This window comes from Brachyistius frenatus, unplaced genomic scaffold (genome assembly GCF_029030835.1).
Source record: "Brachyistius frenatus isolate BFR_SWC_R1_liver_20210118 unplaced genomic scaffold, ASM2903083v1 Contig_22, whole genome shotgun sequence".
In the NCBI taxonomy this organism is placed as follows: domain Eukaryota; kingdom Metazoa; phylum Chordata; class Actinopteri; family Embiotocidae; genus Brachyistius; species Brachyistius frenatus.
In genome coordinates, this window is record NW_027210621.1 from 3161793 (window position 1) to 3182184 (window position 20392).

Below are 20392 nucleotides of genomic sequence, written 5' to 3' on the forward strand. Positions count from 1 at the left end.
CTCAACTGGAGTTTGGTCTTTAATTGTCAAACATAATTGTATTTTATATTTGATTATTATTTTGTAGGAACACACATTTATGTATCAGCTCAAAGGTCAGTCATTCAACTTGACATATGTCAGCTTAATTTGTGCATATTTTTTCCCCTCACTGAACATAGTGTGCTCTAGAAAAATGTTGGCACTTAATAATTTTTGATTATGCTCTAAACTCGTGTTTCCTTGGTGCAAAAACACTGCTCGTGGCCTTGTGTAATACAGTCAGAGTTGCTCTAACAGGCACCCACGGGGCATGGCCAAGTACCAGTTCACCATGGCAACAGCTGATCTCAGAGAGGAGAAATGTTTCATGAATTGAATAACTCAATGGTAACCTACAGCACAGGGCGTACGATACAAAACGAAGGGGGGTTCCCTTCATTTGGTAATGCTTATCATCCTGCTTTCATTAAGATCAAGTCAACTTGTCACTCCACTAGAGACTCACTTTTCATAGATAATGTTTATCCACCATCTCACTGAATGGTGTTTATCACTGTTCATGGTCGGTTAAGCAGCAGGCATGCCCACAGAAACCAACTGTGTTTGCTTTTTAATTAACAAGATTGTCAGATTATCTTAATTAGGGAAAGTGAACATTAAAGGGCAGCATTATCTGGTTAGTTTGATAGTTAAACTAAGTAAAGGACTTCTAGGCTATATGATGATAAACAATACGAGCTGATAAACCTCTCATTTGGTTCCTCAGTAAATTAATCTTATGATACAGGCATGAAGTTAATGCTCTTTCTTTTTTCTTTTTTTTTTTCCATCTAACTTGCAGACGCTAGGCTACACATTCATTATTTTATTCATCCATGTTATGTCTTACAATGGGTTTACACAGAAGATTGCGCAATCTCAGCCAGCTGTGAGTCCCTCCGCCCCCAGAGGCGCGCATTTAAGGCGCTGACAGACATCCACATCGAGCGATCATCGTCTCCGGGGAAGGACGTCATGATGTGGCGCTTCTTACCGCTGCTGCTCGCTCTGCTGCGACCCTGCACCGCCGGAGAAGGAGACATAGGCATGGCCGGGGCCACTCAGGTACTTGTTGATACACTTTCACAGTAAGAGTTCAGGCAGATGGGGACGAACGTGATCGTGACAGCAGACGACGTACCTGTTTTTGTTTTGTTTTTCCTAATAGTGCTGAGTGTACACCTGCGCTGTTAACCATAATTAAACTGCTTCAAACTGGAATGCAGGTTGTTTCAGCAAATCAATGTCTACATAAAACCTCAGGAAGCTGTACCCATCTGATATCATTTAACTTGTTGTGCAAAAACAAAAGGTCGATAAAACATTTTTCAATCATTATGAAGCAAATCAATCTGCCTAATTGCTGCACCGCTGGGAACAGAAGGCTGTATTTACATGCCTGTTAGGAGTCGTTGCCATGTCATGTTGTTTTGTCCTCGCTGTAGTTCGTCATGTTTGCCATGATGGCAGGATTTTCCAGACTGTTCCTCGCGATGAAGCAAGTAATTATAAGATGACTCTGCCCAAAGCACCTGGCATTCACTGTGTCTGTATATTCACACTTAAAAGTACGTTTTGTCCAACCGCTTCAAAATACATCATAAAAAGGGACACTGGGCAACACTGAGTACGTACGATCCTTAAACTGCAGCGACCCATCTGTCCTCTTAGCTTAGTCACTTTTATTACACTACTCCCTTATGACCAGATCTGAGCAACAATGATTATGCCCTCTGCTTAATGTTTCTCTACTTGTGTTCAACACAGATTACACTGGTGTTGAGGATTTGTATTCAAACTAATTGTTTCACACTAAGAATTTGAGGAGGTAGATAAATTATGTAAACACCTGTTGCTCTGAACTTAATTTTCAATTGTAAATTGAAACAAGTTTTGTGTTACTGTAGTCAATTGTGACTGTAGTCAATTGTGACTGAAGTGTTAAGTGCTTTTCGATGTTGTGCTGACATTTTGTGAAACCTGTGTACATGTCGGACGGGTTGGGATGAGTGAATGAGGCCTCAACCACACTATGAAGTTTGTAATCAGTAATCTAGGGGTGTTTACTTTCCCCTTGTTTTTAAGAGTAAGCTATCAACAATTTATGTTTAGAAAAGGATTAATTCTGACCTGTAATGCCCTGCGGTTTATAAGTTAGAATTTTTCATACGAGACAGACAATGCAACCAACAGTACCCCATGGTACAGACTGTTGTGCAGATTGTGCTCTCCACCCTTATTCACACATTCAGGGTCACCTTGATCTCAACCGTATGAAAATAATTGGTCATTTCTCAGCGTAAAGAGGGGGGGGGGGCATTGTTTGTCAGTGGGTGTAGTGATTTTTGAGATCTGTCAGTTTCCCTCTGGATTTTTAGAGAGCTGCCAAGTGCTCCTGTTGACAGTGGGCTTGTTTTTGTAGTGGGGCACATGCCAGGAGTTCTCCAGCCCACATAACGGAGGCATGAGGAGTAAGAAAGAAAGTATTGCAGTTGTCCCTGATGCTGCTGATTTGGTTTAAACCTCCTGGAACCATTTTGGTAAACAAGCGCCTGATATTTGCATTGAAAACCGGACAGACTGGTGGAATAATTGTTTACCTGACCTTCCAAGATGTGTCTGCATTAGTCACTACTTTGAAATAAACTGTAAGCAGCGCATTCAGGTGTCTGAATTGTCCGAGTAACGCGTTAAAACCCAAAGTCGGGTTAGTATCGTAAAAGAAATGCAGCTTTTGGATTTGGGAAGGTGGAACCAGCAAATGTTTGGCATTTTTCTCTTTTAAATCAGTTGCTTCAGATCTAAACTTCAATTCGGTGTTCATGATCAAACATGCACAGAATTATCAGTACACATCACTTTTTATTGAATTGTTAAGTAAAGAACTTAATTTGTTTCTATTCAATTTCTTTTTTAAATATTCACTTAAAAAGTCATTAAAAGTAGTGGGTGACATACATTTTACAAAATGCACCACTCATCAAACATTAGTGTGTGTTTTGAGTGTAGAAGTGGTGATTACACGCCTGTCCGTCCAAACAAACCTGACCTTTTGTCCGTACCCCCAGCGGTGTAATTCATCCACCGACGGCACCATTTACAAATTCCATGCGAAGACCCTAAATGATAGTCGCACCGTGAACTTCAGTGACTACAAAGGCAAGGCTGTCCTCTTTATCAATGTGGCTACATACTGAGGATACACCTTCCAGTATGTAGGTAAGTAAAATCACCACAGGCCTCGTTGTTATGTTATAGTATTTTTTTTTTAAGCACTTTTTCTTCATCCGAATTTGTTTTCATCAGAACTGAATGCACTACATGAGGAGCTGAAACCATTTGGCTTCACTATCCTTGCCTTTCCCTGTAACCAGTTTGGGAGACAGGAACCGGGGAGACCACATGAGATCCTGCTGGCTTTAAAGTGAGAAGTTATTTGTCTTTCAGTACAAGTCAACATTCTCGGTTACAATTTAAAAACACTGATTGTTGTAAATTGAAAATCCTGTTTTCCCCCCAATCTTGGCTTTTAGATTCCTTGAAAGAATTTTGCCCTTGAAGCCGAAAGAAAATGTGAAACCAAGAGAACTCCCTAAATTCTCATTTTCAAGCTCATCACGAGACACCGTATGTGATGTAACATTAGAAGCTTTCTAAGCAGGATGTAGAAAGGAATTTTAAATATGGGTAAATCCTCTGTCAAGCAACAACGCTTCATTTAATCAGGGAAACATACTATTGGCAATGAGATTAGTTTCTCTACATGACCTCTTGAACATGCGTAGAATTTATGTCACAGGTTCCATCAGTCATCACAGACCCATAGCAGAGCCTTCACCATGCATGGTGTGGTTTTGCTCAGCTTGTAGTGACTTGAGGGCAGCTGCCAAGCCACGAAGTGCTCAGAGGTGTGTCTGCTGATAAACTGCCCTCTCTCTGGATTCCAGGCATGTCAGACCGGGCAATGGATTTGTTCCAAACTTCCTGCTGTTTGAGAAAGGGGCTGTGAACGGAGAAACCGAACAAGAGGTTTACACCTTCCTTAAGGTGAGTTGGTGCTTGTGATTTTTGAAACTTAAATTTGGAGCCGTTTAAACCACAGTGTTACGAATGCTTCTCTTCAAAGAGGAAATTGATGATGCAATATTTGAAGGTTAGCCTGGATATCTAAACACAATGTGCTGGGAGAGATTTTATAATTGGATTGCCTTTTAATTGATGGCTCTCTGGGGAAGTCTTTGTTTACAAAAGGGTACATGAATGTGCTTTGACACAGGCAAACCCAGAGCAGTGTGGTTCTTTTTTTCACACCCAATTATAAAGTTATTGCCGGTTTTGAATATTACTTCTGAATTTTTATGCCGAAGATTCCTCACAAGCTTTGCTGGTTGTACAGCATGAACAGTAATGACTTAATGTTCATGTTATGCGAGGCTTTGCCCTCCAACAGGTTTTGCTGTTGATGCTCTACCTCAGCACTGTGCCACAGATATCTGCACCTACTGCTCAGACAATTTGTTGTTCTCATCAGTCCTGTGCTTTCTGCCACACAGAGCAGCTGCCCTCCTGCTGGAGACAACTTCGGTAACTTCGAGGGCAGATTGCTCTGGGGGCCTCTGAAGCTCAACGACGTCAAGTGGAACTTCGAGAAGATCCTAGTGGGAGCAAACGGGAAGCCGGTGATGAGGTGGCACCCAGCTGTCAAAATCTCTGAGGTCCGAGATGACATTCGCAGATACCTGTTCCAACAGTACACACAAGAGATCTTCGATTAGAGCCGATTCCCTGTACAATGTCCGTCTAATTAACTGTAATGATGTAGAGAAAATGGTAATGTGACCGTTTCTGATGCATGAAAAAGGCATGTTTAATGAAGAGGAGGCTTGAAAACAGGAACTCTGTGGTGCCTCTTCGGATGCTGGGATTCAGGGCGGCTTTTCAGTGCATTCAGGCTGCCCTGCAATCCTGCAGCACCATGTCTTCTTCTCTTCTCGGGACTCGTTAACCATTACCAGCCTAATTTGTAATTCTTCCAATGAATTGCAAAAAGAAAAACAAATCTGTGCAGACTTTGTTACCTGTAGATGTTCTAATAAAATGATGCAACCACAACTTGTGCCCCTCTGACATTTTTCTTTTCTTTTATCCTGCAATGAAAATTGGACAGAATTTTGAATAAGCAAGGTAAAGATAAGTGACATTTAGAATAAATTTATTAAGCCAGTCAAATACAAAAAGTCTCACATGTGCTTTTGCCTACAGCAAAAAAAAAAAAAAGACTACAAACCAGGAAAATACAACTGCCAGTAATTACAGAATACCCTTCAAAGTGCAATTCTGCTGATGTCTCTCTTCAGCTCTCACCCATCATGATTTTGTTTCCTATTACTTGTAAGATAAAACTGAACACTTCCTCCACACATTTTGAAGCCCTTCATATGACTATTTGAAATATGACGTACTAAGGAAATTGTAACTAGTGTTTAGTTAAAACGGGCAAGGCTTGACTTTAAGGGTTGGTTTTACCTTTCTAAAATATCAACCCATATGATCTTGAGGTGTGGATCCCGTCTGTTAAAGGCTGACTGTGTTACAGCAGTTCTCAGGTCAGTCGGCAAGGCAACGATTACTGGTTGTTGAAGTGGAGAGAAAGTAAAGCCAGATGTCCTGGCAGAGGTTTTCCTCTGAGGAGCGGCTGTAACACGGAGTCTCGGGCCTCTATATACAAATTCTGATGCTTGCGCACAATTTAAATGTTCAGTTTGCGAGTTAATGAGAAATAACAGGTATTTGAGAATGAAAGCAGTCATCACTGCTGCTGGAACCTCTAGATCCAGTATGTTGGGGCTAAACTGCGGGCAGCGGTACAGGATGTAGTAAGATGAGTATAAATATCGGAATGATTGGTCAAATCAAGTAGAAGTGTTTAATGAGATTAGGTCCATCATCATGGGGGAAAAAAAAAAAGGCTGTGTATGTACTGTGCATTGTGTATTGTCTGATACAAACATACAATGTCAATAGCTACAATATATTGGGATTACACTAACAACATAGAAAGAACAGCATTACTAAAGACAATGATTTACACTTAAGTCAATGCAACTATCAAAACAGCAGGTTATAAATAAATTATCAATAATCACAATCATGTTTTTGGTATGATACCATCAAAATTCATTTTCCCCAAATTTTTGTATTTCAACAACCACTTTTGAACAGTTACACACATGGGACAGTCTAACATCGATGGTACTGAAGAAACCCTCATAAATCAATTAACATTCACATTGTAAATTCTATGATTCAGTGTATCTATATAATCATTCATTGTTGGAATGAGTATATGTAGTCTTAGTCATATTGGGGAATGGCTTCCTGTAACCCTACAAGTAACAAACTCAGTGTCACCTTGTTACATACTTGCAGAGACAATCACATAGGTATATTTGCTGGGAAAAAAAAAAAAAAGAACAATGGTAATTATTCCAACCTATTTAACAAATGACTTAAGTTCCCAATAAAAAGAAATGTAAATAATATTTCATGTATATTTTCAGAATAGCGAAGTGTTTCACAAATAGCCTTATAAAACGCAAGTATAAACAACATTACAATAGGATATCTACAGTTCAGTAGGAAAATTATAGATCAAATCACACCTTTTCAACTCAAAAACAAACTGATTTCATGCTACTACCCAGAATCCGTTCTGTGGGTACGGTGATGCTTTAGTGCTTTCCGGGGTCAATGTTCTGTCGCTCCCTTTTCCCAAATCCTCCTGCTGCTGCGGCGGCGGCTGCGGCTGCGGCTGCTGCTGCTGCTGCTGCTGACGACTGATCTACACACACACACACAACAAAAAGGTACAGAACTGTATTATCTTCACAGTCACAGCCTTTGCTGCTGCACATCTTTCACTTCAAATTGATGAATTAAACATTTAGCCCAATGTGTTGTTTAAAAAAAAAAATACACAACATTTTTTGGATCAGCGATGATTTGCATTAAAGAATGCCGAGAAGATTCCTGTCCAAAAAAAATCTCATGAAAAGACCAAAAGTAAAAATGAACTGATTTGCTGACAAGTATCGCGTGTGTAGCTAAATCTGATATGGCTTCCACTTCTGTGCTGAAGATCACTAGTTAGAAAAACCTGAAACACAGTGAGCTGCATGATTTTACAGAGTGATCTTCATTCAATATCATGAACATGGTAGTTTATTTCAAGTGAGTCCAGCCTCTTCTAATAATAACGAAAGACACATCTATTCATGGCTGAATAACAGTCTGCAACAAATGCAGTATTTTCTCCTGGAACAATAACATTTTCTAAAAGCTTCAGTGTCCGCTTGTTTTAGAAACATCTTTTTTTAAATCTGCAGAACGTCGCTACCGTTGCGTCTATAAAACAATAAATGAAATAAAGGGCGTCCCAACGTTTGCGAAATGACTCGTTTCACTGTTAAAATTGGATCCTTTCAGTCTGATGACATTTGAAAGTCCAGAAAAGCTTCCTGATCGAGTTATTTTATCCCAATTTAAGTAAGAATAAAACTAAACTGGAAGTTAGAGCACGGCCAGAATGCACTGGTTTGATCAACGCGGGAATGTTTCCCCAGACACCAGATTTAAAAACCCTGTATGGTGAAATACAGAGATTTTTCTTGCAATGGGGGAATTAAACGGATGTTTATTTCGATGTAAAAATCCTGCAAAATACTGTTAAATGTCACTTTGTAGTTGTGGCCTGTTTTAAACAATTTACATCCATACATGGAGAAAGAGGGTCAAAGACGAGGTTAAGAAGTACAGCTGCAATCAAAAGCATTCAACGCCTTGAAGCTGCAAGACATTTTAGAAAACATCTCAACTGAAGCCTCGGTTAAAAGGCAAAGAAAGTTGAATGAGTCTTATTCGAGTGATTTTTGAGAACAAAATGTTGAGCTCACTAGTAAAACTCAAAGATACACAAGATTTTTTCCAAAAAGGCTAACGAGCAAAATTAATCAAACCCCTGAAGTTTACAGTAATAGTAATGTCCTTTGACCTTTACAACCTCCAATAAGTGATATATGCAGATCTTTTTGAAGACTGCTTTGTGGTGAAGAATGGAGTTACCGGGTACCAAGTCTTTGCTCGTTTAGTGTTCTTCCTATAGTTTCCGGGATACTTTAGTTTCGGCCTTCATCAGTTCCTCCTGCAAGTTTTGGACAGTATTACAGAGATTGTTTCTACAGGGTTGCTGTTTTAGGAAGCCTGATTTCCCGCTTGGAGGAATTTCCCTCTTTCTTCTAAGCCAACGAGGTTCACTACTCTTCCTTGAGTTCTTGCATATGATGCTGCCAACCGAGTCTCCAGGAACTTCAAGTATCTTGAGAATATCTATTTTTGGTTAAGTGGGATCATTTCTTCTCGTATAGCTTTTGTACAGTAAGAGCTCTTTTCTCTTTTTCATAATTTGAAATACATCTGTACACAGTCTGGAGAGAAAGACTACTTGTACGAACGCCTGGTTGGTTTAAGTCTTTTGATGGAGTTTTGTTGACAATAATGAAAAACACACAGTAAACACCACCCAGAGCAAGAAAACTGTACGATAATGTGGTACGTAAGACACTTTCAGAATAAAAGTCATTTACCTGCATTCTCCGGTGGTGGTCTCGAACTCTCTCCTACTGCTCTGGCCCCTCTGGGCTGAGGGAATGACATCTGCCAAGGAAAACCCTGATCAAAGAAAAGGCACCATCTGAATTCAAATCTCTGAATATCTTTAATCATCACAACCAGCAGCCCTTAAGTCTTTGCCGTAACCTAGCAGTGGTTCTTAAATTTAAGCGTGCTGCTCCCAGCAAATAAGGGGAGTACAGCAAAGAGAGAGAAGAGCCGTGTTTCCTCAGTGAAGCAGAGTCAGTGCAGAGACAGAGACAGAGGGGCCTTAGAGCGCCCTTACCGGGGTAACAGGCTGGAAGTCTCGTACAGGGGGTGGTGCTGCGGCGGCTGCGGCTGTGGCGCCTGCTGCATTGGGCATCCGGGGAGGGAAGTGCATGGGCCAGCCCTCAAGGCCCTGCGGTCCCACCTGCACAAAGGGACCACAGTAGGGAGGGCTCAGCGGGCCGTTCACTGAGCCTGACGTGGGGTCTGAGGTACGTCTTTCCTGCTGCTGCCCCTACGAGGGATCACAAGTACACATGTGATCCCCAATCAGTGCACGGCCGCTACACTCAGCGAGCGCAGCGGCCGCGTCATGGCATAGGCCACTGCTGACCTTTAACCCTGCTGCAGCTGCCTCCCGCTGAGGAGTGTGAATGTTCCACCTGCTGATCCCGAACGCACTGACAAACAAGCTAACCGGAGTGAGGCTCTTGAGCTGCAGTATGGATTTGTCCAGTACAAACTTATTACAGTCAATCGAGTCCTCCAGTCATCTAAGACTGCATTCTGTCACAAGGGGGCACTAGTCTGCCAGGTTTACCAGCACTCCTATGCTACAGCATCCCCACGGCTTGAAGAGCAACTCTCAGTGAATGGTTTGTCCCTGATTATATGAACTTTAACACATGGCTAACATGATCCAACATTTCTCCTATCCAGTGTCACGCCACCATTTTCATAAATCTTTCAGGCTCAGACCTGAGCTGCAGCCGGTACCTGTTTGTGATGCTGCATCTGCAGTCTCTCCAGCTTACATCTCTCCGTGCGTTCTCTCTGACACTCGTTCTGAGCCTGATGAAGCTGAACCAAACAAACAAATCTCTCATTAGAGCAGTTCAGTTAAAGAGAAGTCCAGTTATAACGGCTATTCATTGCAAGATACAAAAGTTGGGTCTTGATTTATCACACAGGGCAAAATTATGAACACAGTTTACCTGATTGGTCAAATTAGTAATCTGACCCTGGAGTCTCTCAACTTGCCGCCTCAAGTCCTCTTTTTCTTCATTCATTCGCTCCCTGTCGCTCCTTTCTTTCCTGAAGTCCTCTTCAAAGATTTTCACCTGATTTACCATAAATTAAATAGCAGTTGACATGACGTGCGTCATTGCAGCGTAACTGTGTACAAGTGTGTAAATGTTTTGCTGCATGTCTGACCTGCTCTTTTAGTACAGCAATTTGAGTGAGCAGCTCTTGTTTCTTCAGGTTATTGGCTGCATCTGCAAAGTTCCCCTGGCCAGGAGGTTGTTGGGAGGATGAAGGGGAGTGCAGGTTTAAGGCTTCCTCTAAAGCCTGAGGTAAGACAAAACAAACATTACACGGAGAGAAACATCTCTGGACTTTATTGTTCTTTTTGTGCATCTCTTTCACACTCACCCTGTTGAGGCGTTGGATCTCCTTCTCCTGGTACTCTCTCTGTTTGCTGAGGGGCAGCAGCTGATCCTGCAGGTAGCGAATCTTCTGCTTGAGCTCAGTGGTCTCAGAGTTTAAACACTCCTTCTCGCCCTGAAACATGCACACCTAAAACACTGAAAACGACTTTCCTAAAAGGACGTGGATGACTTTAAATTTCACTGCGTTTCCGTGTCCTGGTTTGGAATTCTTTCGAGCGACTTCACCCGAGTTTTGTGTCCTCGTATTCTCACCTGTACGTTTTCGATCTTGGACTTGGCCAACAGCAGCTTCTTGTCGTAGTCGCGCTGCCTCTGCTCTCGTTCGGCCTCCAGCTCGAGCACGGTTTTCTGGGACTCAGCCAGCCGTTGTCTGAGGTCTGTGATCTGAGGGAAAATATAAACCAGCCCTGAGTCCACTGATCACAGCAGTAAAATAACATTTTCATAAACACCAACCGAAAAAAAAAAAAAAAAAACCACACACCTCTCTGGTAAAGATAAACATCAGCTGGTGTGTGTTAAAATTAATCTTTAGAAATGTGCGTTATCATATTACAAACTAAGACACAGCAACAAGGACACATCTGCAAACACGCAGTTCTCTTTTTGTGTAAAAATATGAACGAACATAGTGACGCAAATGGATATATCTAGACTTCTGTGGTTTAAACCCAAAGCTGCATGGTGTCCCCGTCTCTGCAAGGTGTGAGCGTGTGTTCATAATTGTAGGTGTGTGCGAGCGTAGGTGTGTGAGTATGAGCGCGAGAGTGTGTACATCGGTGTGTCTCTGCTGCCCTCTGACTGCACTACAGCAGGAAGTCAGCGGGTGCCAGAGAGGTGAGGGGAATTCTCGCTAGAAGTGTGACAGGCTTTGTGGTGAGTGTGCTCAGAGAGCGAGACTATTGCAAGACTGCAGCGTTTCCACTGGACAAGCACACTGACAAAAAAAGACACATACACACACCTGCTACACTGCCAACTGATGCTCACAAACTTCAGAGCCCTGACTTCCTTATAGATATTTACAAAATCTTTTCCATCAGTCATTTCACCCATTTGAAAAAAAAAAAATGTTGAATGGTAGAAAGAATATTTATTATGATTATTCCACTGGAATAATATAAAAAAAAATTGACCATTGTGGCTACGATGCTTTTATTTCAAAGCTGTCTGATGAGATAATAGTCACATTTTCTAACTATATAATGTTCAAAAATAGCATGACCTAGTTTATTGTAATTTCAGGAAAACAGTTAATACAATCTAAATTTAATTGATCATTTTCCAAATTTTGTCACTTCTATTAAAAGTAGCAACAGTATTTCAGGAAATAAAGTGACATAAGTATTTAAAGCTAACCCTGACCCTTAAGTTAAAAGGACACATGGAGACTGAACATCCACAGAGGCTGAAATGACTCGAGTGGAAGTCAGCTGAATATCATTTTTTTGAATGATCAGCTACATAAAAATGATCTAATCAAAGACTACTTGATGGATTGGACTGAACACACCAAGCTCATTAAACTGAAAAATGTAAAAATATATTTTTCAAAGGAATTTGGATTCAGCAGCGCTGTACTCAGACATGGTGCTGTCTTCCCACACTGTAAAGTCATTACTGTACCTTCTGCTCAAACTGTGACTTCATGGAGTTCCACTGAATGTCCCACTGCTTGTTCACCTCCAGTACCTGCACAGCAGTGCCAGAAAGTGAAACAAACAACACAATGAACCTATAGGAAACAGAAATACACAAAGACTTTCCCCCTATGGCAAAAAAAAAGAGGATGAACAGTAAGCAAAGTAAGACTCACATCCTTTCTCTGCTTCTCCAAAAGCTTGATCTTCTTTTCATACACCTCAAAGTCACAAGGTTTGGTTGGGGTTTTCTCTGCAGCTTTTCCACTCTGGGGGAACACAAAATATTCCTCAATCCACAACATTCCTCCGTTGCACACATCATAAAGGTCTTAGTGTGGAAGTTTGAGGTCACAGAAACACATTACAGAAAGCATTTTTAAACAGGAAAATTAAATTTAATATAAAAATTTATTTGGTAGGAAAATGGGACAGATTTATTGGCATGAAGCAAAGTTGAATAGTGTGTCTGTGCATAATAGAAAAGGACATTTAGTTCAAACTACCTTCTGCGGTGTGGTGGCCTCCATTTTGGGTCGGACAGATTCCTCTTTAAGCGGCTCCTCTTTGGCCTCTGGAGTTTCAGTGTCAGATGGCAACGCAGACGCTGCTGCTGTTACTGCTCCTCCTGTGACCAGCTCCTTAAGTTTCTGATTCTCCTGTCTAAGTAAGCAAGAAAACGAAAATGATAGTATTTGTGACCGAGATTCCCAAGAGTTCTGAGACATTTTTTTTTTCAGCTTCAGGACATCTTTTGGGAAGAACCTACAACACCCACTGGGGGCTGTGAGGGCCACAGAAAGCACTGGAATAATCCCCCATCAGTAGTGAAAGTACGGTCATCTGTCAATATCCAGGACACAGTAAAGACTGTGTGATGTTTTCTCATTAAACAATAAATAGAGGTTGATTCACACTACATTCAAAAGGTCAAAAGAAACACAATTGTACTTCAGTTTAAACTAAACGTGTTCTCATTCCTCTGGACTGTTTAAGAGCGATGGTGTTTGGTAATGATGTACTACACATCTCGCAGTTTGTTCTTTTTGACATTACGAACAATAAAGTTTCCGCCTGGGCAGTAGCAACACAAAGCCCTGCCAAAATAAAAGAGAAGGAGGAACAATACCTTAGCTGTTCCAAGTCTTGATTCCTGATATGATGATCTTCCTCCATTTTCTTTCGAAGGTCATTGTTCTCCTGTCTGAGCTGCTCACAGAGAGTCTATAAACACAAGAAGAAGAAAAATATACATAGGCATCATTTGGTGTAATAACAATGGCATTTTTACATCTATATCTCCACACATAGCAGTCGCCTTAAACACAAAATAAAACAGATATTTTGAGGATAAAATGATGCCGGATTGTGATGCACGTGTACCAACAAGATGTTTTTCTGAGATGTGTTTTGTTTATTTTATCCCACAACCGCAACTTTAGAAGTGTTAGAAGTTTTGAATAGAGGAACAATAAAATGTGGCGATACACATGAGCCTTAAAATATATATATATAGTTTTTTTACAGTCTACTCTTTTATTGTAAACCACTTTTGAATTGTATGTTAAAATGTGGTTTATGAACTAATAAAAGGTTAAATTAAAATAGCAAGGTCTCTGATATGATGATGTCTGACTAACTACACATGTCGTGCGAGCAGCTTTCGTTGTTTTTGTGGGTCATGCACATACAGGTCCCCGGCCTGCATGAACTACTGTTTGCAAGACAACGTAATTACAGCAGTGAGGAAACAACATTTGTCAGGAAGGAATATAACTTCTCACGTGTATTTTTATCTGCACAGGTTGTCCTATTTACGTACACTCGCAATAAAATGTGCAACAAAAAGGTTTTTACAAGTCAGTCTCTAAACTACCCCATAAACATAGATCCCATAAAACAGCATGTACTTGTTTATAGTTGATATATATTTTGCATGATGCTACTGAAAATAAACTCAAGTGTGTCTCAAGCCATCTCTAGAGAAATATCTTCAGTCCAAGGAGTGTGATGTCATTTTTCCACTTTGTCATCCAGTTGTTGTTGCTGTGTGGCCTACCTGTAGGAGGGAGGTCCTCTGTTCATTCTTTTGGACCTTTGAGGAAAGATGGTGAAACTCCACAGCCATGCGGCCGAGGTGCGCTAACAGTTGGTTCGGGTTGGACTCCTCAGCGAATATGCTGAAAGAACTCTCGAGCCGCTTCAGCTGGCTCGCCAGCTCGATGTTCTCCTGAGGGAGGAGGGGGATGACTCCTGCCACTGACTCGGCCTGGAGATACCCACACAGGTAAACAGTCAAGTCAGCCCTTCCACTCCAGGTGATTCATTACGTGTGTATTGAAACCAGCGCCAAAAATACTGTAAGACTCATCATGCTGCTATTTCCTTGAAAAGCAGCAGCTGATTCATCAAAAAAGTCAAACCAGTTTGTTCTGCTGGGTTTAAATTTAGTCGTCACACTCTACACCTTGTTGTGGTGATATTATTTTTAACAAAATATTTTTAAGTGTGGCAACTGCGCCAAAGTAATTTTACAATATGTGACAAGCCAGCAAATGTGTCTGAAATATTATGACACCGTGTCCTATTAACTCACATCTCCTAGGATGTAGTGTGTGAATGAATCAGCTGTGTAATTCTAGGCAGCAATAATCCTGGACTTTCCCCTGACTGACTCAGGCTGGAGCTCCCAGTATTGAGTCTGTTGGTGAGTCAACACACCATGGATATACTCCCAATATGAAGGAAATTGTTATATAGAGGAAAAGTTCAACTTGGCCTCAATAAATTACACAAAACAATAAGAAAAAATCATTTATAAGGGGTTCAAATCTAGAGCATTGTGGTCATCTGAACATGCAAAGCATTTTGGAACAATCACTAAGAACCAATACATTTGAGCTTCTGTGGTGGTTTATTCTAAATATTTATTTGATACGTACAGTCAAGGCATCTGGGGTCTTTCCCTCCATATTCACCACCTCAAACTCCAACAAAGCCTCCTGTAAACACCAAAAGTTAAGAGGCCCTGAAGTACAAGCAATGTCCATATTTCATTCATCCTCTAGCTGCCACGTTATACATCTTATTTACCATCCTACAATTATCACACATGAAGGATCTCAAACAATAGTTACTTACATTGGGCTTCTCAGGCTGAAGGGTCTTCCCTAAACAGCTTGTTTGCTCCTCCCTCTGCTCTGCAGCGGGGTGTAAACAGGGTTTACCTGAAATAAGTCGTACAAACATCATGATTTCAATCAAAATAAAAAATAACTGCCACACAATTTAATAATTCACAAATATAAATACACAGTACGTGTACAAAGTCATCATTATCACCCAGTCTGTGGGACCTACTTTGCGTATCGGCCTGAACGGGTCCTCCCACACACAGACTGGCAGCGAAGCTGGAGGACTTGAGGGCTTCGTTGTCTCTCACAAGTTCCTCTACTCGCTGCCGAAGCCTTGATGCTTCTGACTGAGACTCTTCCAGCAAATCACCTGCAGGTTTCAGAGAGAGATCTTGTCTCTGTCCAGCAACACTTCAGCTGAATTTCACTACTTTTTTTTTTAATCTTCCAACGAACGCTGCTAAGGCTTCTAACTATCAGCACGGGCAGTCATCAAATAGGATGTGACAGAAGTTCAGTAAGAAATTACGTGCAAACATCACTCCGTCTGTGACTCACAAAAGAAGCAATCAGGCTCTTCACATCAGGCATGCAAGTTATTCAACAAACAACCGGGCGAGATGATCAGGTTTGACTACGTTCCACCAAACCTGCTGCATGAAAGTTATGCTCCTCGTCTGTACGTTTTGAATGGAATGTCGATTACAGAAACTGTTATGGAAGACGTCATGTGATCTCTTTGTGGCAGATTTAACTTCATATTACATAAGAATTTTCTGCGTCTGCAAAATGCAAGTTACACAGTTTTCTGTCGTAGATTTTGAAATAACAGTAAAGAAATGAATGCCCGTGTCTTGGTACCAATCTGGGAAAAAATAAACTCTTCTGTTATAAAAACACACAGCAGACGTGTGATGCCAAATAGCGGGTGAAGTTCCCCTAACTCCACGACCTTGATGTCTCTCTTTAGGAACCTACCTAAGCTCTTCAGTCCCTTCATGCGCTCCCTCAGTATGCTGTTCTCCTCCAGGAGCTGCCGATAGCTGCTTCCTCCTCCGGCCTCATCTCTGGCCTTGACCTCACTCCCACCGGGGTCATAGATGCGGTACGGACCTTTCCCTTCCATTGCCGTCACTCACTTCCTATACATGGTCCTCTAAACTGTTGGAACGAGGACAAAGATTGTTATTTTTTTTACATATAAAAAAAATAATAAAAAAAAAACTAGTAAAGTGTCACAAACTAATCAGCAGAAGATAAAAAAAAGAGAAAACACATGGAGAGGAGGTCAGGACTAGTTGACCGGTGTCTTTCTTGTGTCCGCAATCGTCTTCCATTGTTTTCAAATGATGAATTGTTATATTCAAATCCTGATGTAACGCACAACACTGATAGAGGCCACTTTAAAGAATAAAAGTACCGCACAAGAGCAACAAACGTGAAATGTCAAATGAACTGTTTATGCAGGCGAAGAAAACAGATGAAGCATTGACTGACTTCGTGTGGAGACAAATGACTTCAACATCATCTCCCGTGAACCCAACGAGAAACACTCTTGCTCACACAGTAGTCATATTCAAGGCACTGAACAGGAACCGCGGTGTTTCTGGTAGTTGTCCCTCGTGGATGTAATAAACATCCCTGGTATCCATCAACCCAACAGGAAGGACACAGTCGACCTCTTTCGAAGTTATAATTTACAGCAGGACGAGTGTGAACTATCGGTGAAGACAATACAAGATCACCAAACGGATCTTTGAGGAGACAAAAGCAGCAGCAGCAGGAGGAGGAGGAGGAGGAGGAGGACCACGATGCTTCACTGGCGAAATGAGACGTAAGGCAAAAAAAAAAAGTGTGCTCGCGTTTGTGAGGGCTAAAAAAAAAAGACACACACACACAAAAAAAGACAACTACAACGATCATACCCGAGGAAAAGAAGACAAAAGCAGAGCATTAAAAAAATGTTAAATGTGACGTGAATCCGGCTGACAAACCTCTGTCCCACAGACGGGAGTCAAACACACTACAGTCGAGCTGCTGATACCTCGATTGGCTGAAGAAGGCTAATATTAGTTTTCGCTGTTGTCATGCAAATTGCTAGCAACATCTTTCGTTAGCTATCGGCTAGCTGACGCTAGATGACAGTGCGGGACAGGAAGCCGCGAAGCTCCTCGTATTTGCCAACGACAAATACTTGAACCGACGCTGTTAGTCGGTCGGGACGCGGAGTTTAAACGACAAAAACAAACAAACAAAAAAACGGAAAAACAAAAGAGGTGTCTTTAGGCTGGGTACCTTTCTGCTCGCAGTGGCCTCTCGTCTCTCTGCCCAGACATCTATTGCGGAAGTGGTCGACTGAGTCTCTGCTGTAACCTGGGAAATTCCACCTCGCAACGTTTGATGTAAACAGCGGTGATTGACAGCCCGGTGGACCAATCAGAGTGTTGCTCTCTGACAGCGGGGCACCGACAGGAGCCAGTGACCGTAATGTAAACACAGGAGCAATATGCTTCATATAATATATATATATATATATATATATCAATGTTTCATCGTGGACATTTTTCCGTAGCTGCCTACAATTTGCACATGATGGACTTTGCTGCTTTGTGGCAAAAAAATGGCTCGCGTGATGCAATGATACGGGAGTAAGTAAAACTAATAATCAAAACAAATATTTTAATGAATTTTCTCTTGAATTGTAATGATTTGAATGTAACAACTTCTTATTCTTCTCTTTACCTAATATAGCCGAGGGACAAACCCAAACATTTTCAATGAGTGACTTTTTCCTCATTGATAAATTCAGAGAAGGGGCTGGTGGGGGTTTCTGTGATTGCATCACATATTTCCTCTGAATGAGGACAGCAATAAGGCATTCAAGTTCAAGTTACACTGAGCCTTTCAAGTCAAGACTGAATAACAATAGCTAATTTATGAAGGCTTCATATAGCCCTATAATCTATCCACACAGTGGGTTTACAAGAAATATCTGTCAAGAGACCGAAGAGATCAAATATTCATAATGTGACAAGGCTGTAACAAATTAATATTTTCACCACTGATTAACATATATGATATTTGATCAATTCATTATTTTTTTGTCTTGCCTAAAAATATAGGAAAGTAGTGAAAAATGCCCATCATAGTTTCCTAAAGACCAAGCTGACATATTTAAACTACATTGTTTGTCTGGTTCAAACCCATTATCTTTACATAGAAGATAAAGAGTTGGGATCAATCCTTTTAGCTCTAACTGGCAATAATATCACAATAACCAAATTGTTGTGAGATAATATCATGATGTTTAAATATCTGTCTGCATTACATGTAGGTTGCATACTTACAATTAAGTTAGGTGTAATTATGTGAGAGTTATTTGAGACCTGTGTACAGTGAACATACATGTAGGTATTCCCATTGAAATATTTTTTTTTCTCAGAACAGCTAAATAGCGCACTATTTATTTGATTAAAAAAAATATCATGAGCACACACTCTCATGATCTACGAAAGTATGTTCCATGTCAGTGTCGCGCCTAAGCTGTCTCCTTTATTAAGATTGCACTTCAAATGCACTCATGCCATTCAAAAAATACAAATGTGAACTCACCCATCTATTTCTAAAAGTAATCAACGTTGAATTTACAGACCCAGCATATCTGGGATTTAATTATTACCAAATACTCTGTGATACTTAGAGTTTGCAAGACATCCCACAGGTTATGGAAAAGAAAATACTGTATATTTTCAAAATGTTGTGTCAATCAGTGTCACAAAGTAAATTGTTTGACTAAATTGTCAGAATTGTATAGAAGGCCTCCGACAGACCAAAAATGAATAATTTAGAGCAATAGCGACATCTTGTGGGAATTAACAAACACATAATCTGAAGTCATGCAGTATTTCTCCCTCAGTTGCAGAGACCGTTCCTCTGATACTCTATAATTCAACTTCTGACCTGAAAACAACCACACAAGCGTCAGCCTGACTGACTACTGCATTGAGATAAAGACACTTCTTGTAACAATTTTAGAGCATCAACCTTGGATGTTTTATCAGCAAGTTGGTTGTGTTAACACAGGAAACACCCAGTTTGAAAATAATTTGACACTACATGCCATGAATCACGATGTGCTCAAAGTAGTGACTTTGTTTTTCTCTTTATGGAGCTACCATTGTTACTTCCTGTAGTGCAAAAAAAAGTGCATCAGTAATACTGCGTCGCTGAAGAACAATTTTAAACCTGCCATGGGCCCGAACAGAGAAACCAGTTTAGTCATAGTTTTTCATGAAAAATGCCATACTCTTTAACCACAGAAGGACCCTTCACAGTCAATAGTTTTGATCTAGACTCCTTTGTGTCTTTGACTTAACCTCTGAAAGAAAATCTTACTGTAAAGAAAGAGAATGAGCGAGTAGGCAGGCTATAAGCATTATATTACAAAAGATTCATCCTAAACTGTTTTAGATTTAAGTGAAAACCCACAATACAACAACCAAACAACAGGCACACATATACACACACACACACACACAGCTGGATGTACTGTGTCATTGGCCAGAAAATGCTGGCAAAATGTGTGAATGTGCCCCCCAGAGAGCCATTTGATGGCTGCAGGAAAAAGCAAACTCACAGCTCGTCTGGCTCTCACAAAGAAGTTGTTTTTTCCTCAGTCCTGTTCCTGCCACCAAACACCTTGTCCGTACTAGAGGGTGCAGTGTTTCCACCTCAGGCTGCTGTGGTGAGCTGAAATAATAAACAGGCTGATGACTCTGAGGATACAGGAAATGTCGCCCATCATTTCATCCTGCTGGGTTACAAATTAAACACTTTGCTAAACATTTTCTACTTTTCTAAACATTTTAAAGCCTTTTCCTCGTTGCACAAAACCAGGAGATGCAGATGACTTGCGCGAACAGGGAATCATCAGATTGAAGCCCCACTGTGTCACAAGTATGCACCTCACCCTGCTGAGACACCGGGACAGTCCAGTCTCCCATCTCAGAGCAGCAGAAATTAGCAGCTGATAGTCATTATCTCTGCGCTCCTTAATACAAAATGTCCTTTTGTTTGTCGGGCAGTGACTCCAGCTGTCCTCACAAAACATTAAATCAGGGACATAATCACTGCTCAGTCTCTTTTACAATCCCAAAAAACAAGACTACATGTGCAGATATGTTTCCATTTCAACTTTTAACAAGCTGCTTATATACATTTTTTTAATATCAAATCTAGACTTTATGTAGTTCAAAACTGGTGTAGCAGATTG

At 40.9% G+C, this 20392-nt stretch overlaps 2 protein-coding genes across 9 annotated transcripts; one reads left to right on the top strand and one right to left on the bottom strand.

Moving 5' to 3' along the window:
* The first annotated feature begins 940 nt into the window (after positions 1-940).
* Positions 941-5131, top strand: gpx3 (glutathione peroxidase 3). Its single transcript, XM_069696933.1, has 5 exons — positions 941-1086; positions 3090-3240; positions 3328-3445; positions 3969-4068; positions 4575-5131. Exons 1-5 carry the CDS (start codon positions 997-999, stop codon positions 4794-4796), a joined length of 681 nt encoding a protein of 226 aa, XP_069553034.1. The 5' UTR covers positions 941-996; the 3' UTR covers positions 4797-5131.
* An 85-nt stretch (positions 5132-5216) lies between these two features.
* tnip1 (TNFAIP3 interacting protein 1) lies at positions 5217-19846 on the bottom strand. 8 transcript variants are annotated; one of them, XM_069696926.1, is made up of 18 exons: positions 19757-19846; positions 16099-16281; positions 15347-15490; positions 15128-15213; positions 14929-14988; positions 14046-14255; positions 13116-13210; positions 12493-12649; positions 12163-12255; positions 11973-12038; positions 10599-10730; positions 10330-10458; positions 10111-10245; positions 9891-10016; positions 9673-9756; positions 8975-9190; positions 8664-8748; positions 5217-6862 (listed from the first exon to the last, which is right to left on the bottom strand). In XM_069696926.1, the coding sequence occupies exons 2-18, from the start codon at positions 16244-16246 to the stop codon at positions 6753-6755; spliced, it is 2076 nt and encodes a 691-aa protein (XP_069553027.1). In that variant the 5' UTR covers positions 16247-16281; positions 19757-19846; the 3' UTR covers positions 5217-6752. The 8 variants fall into 8 exon arrangements, with proteins under 8 accessions (XP_069553027.1, XP_069553031.1, XP_069553029.1 ...); XM_069696930.1 differs by lacking the exon at positions 19757-19846 and adding an exon at positions 17416-17525 and having other exon boundaries at positions 8975-9100; XM_069696928.1 differs by lacking the exon at positions 19757-19846 and adding an exon at positions 17416-17525 and having other exon boundaries at positions 8664-8733.
* Positions 19847-20392: the final 546 nt, after the last annotated feature.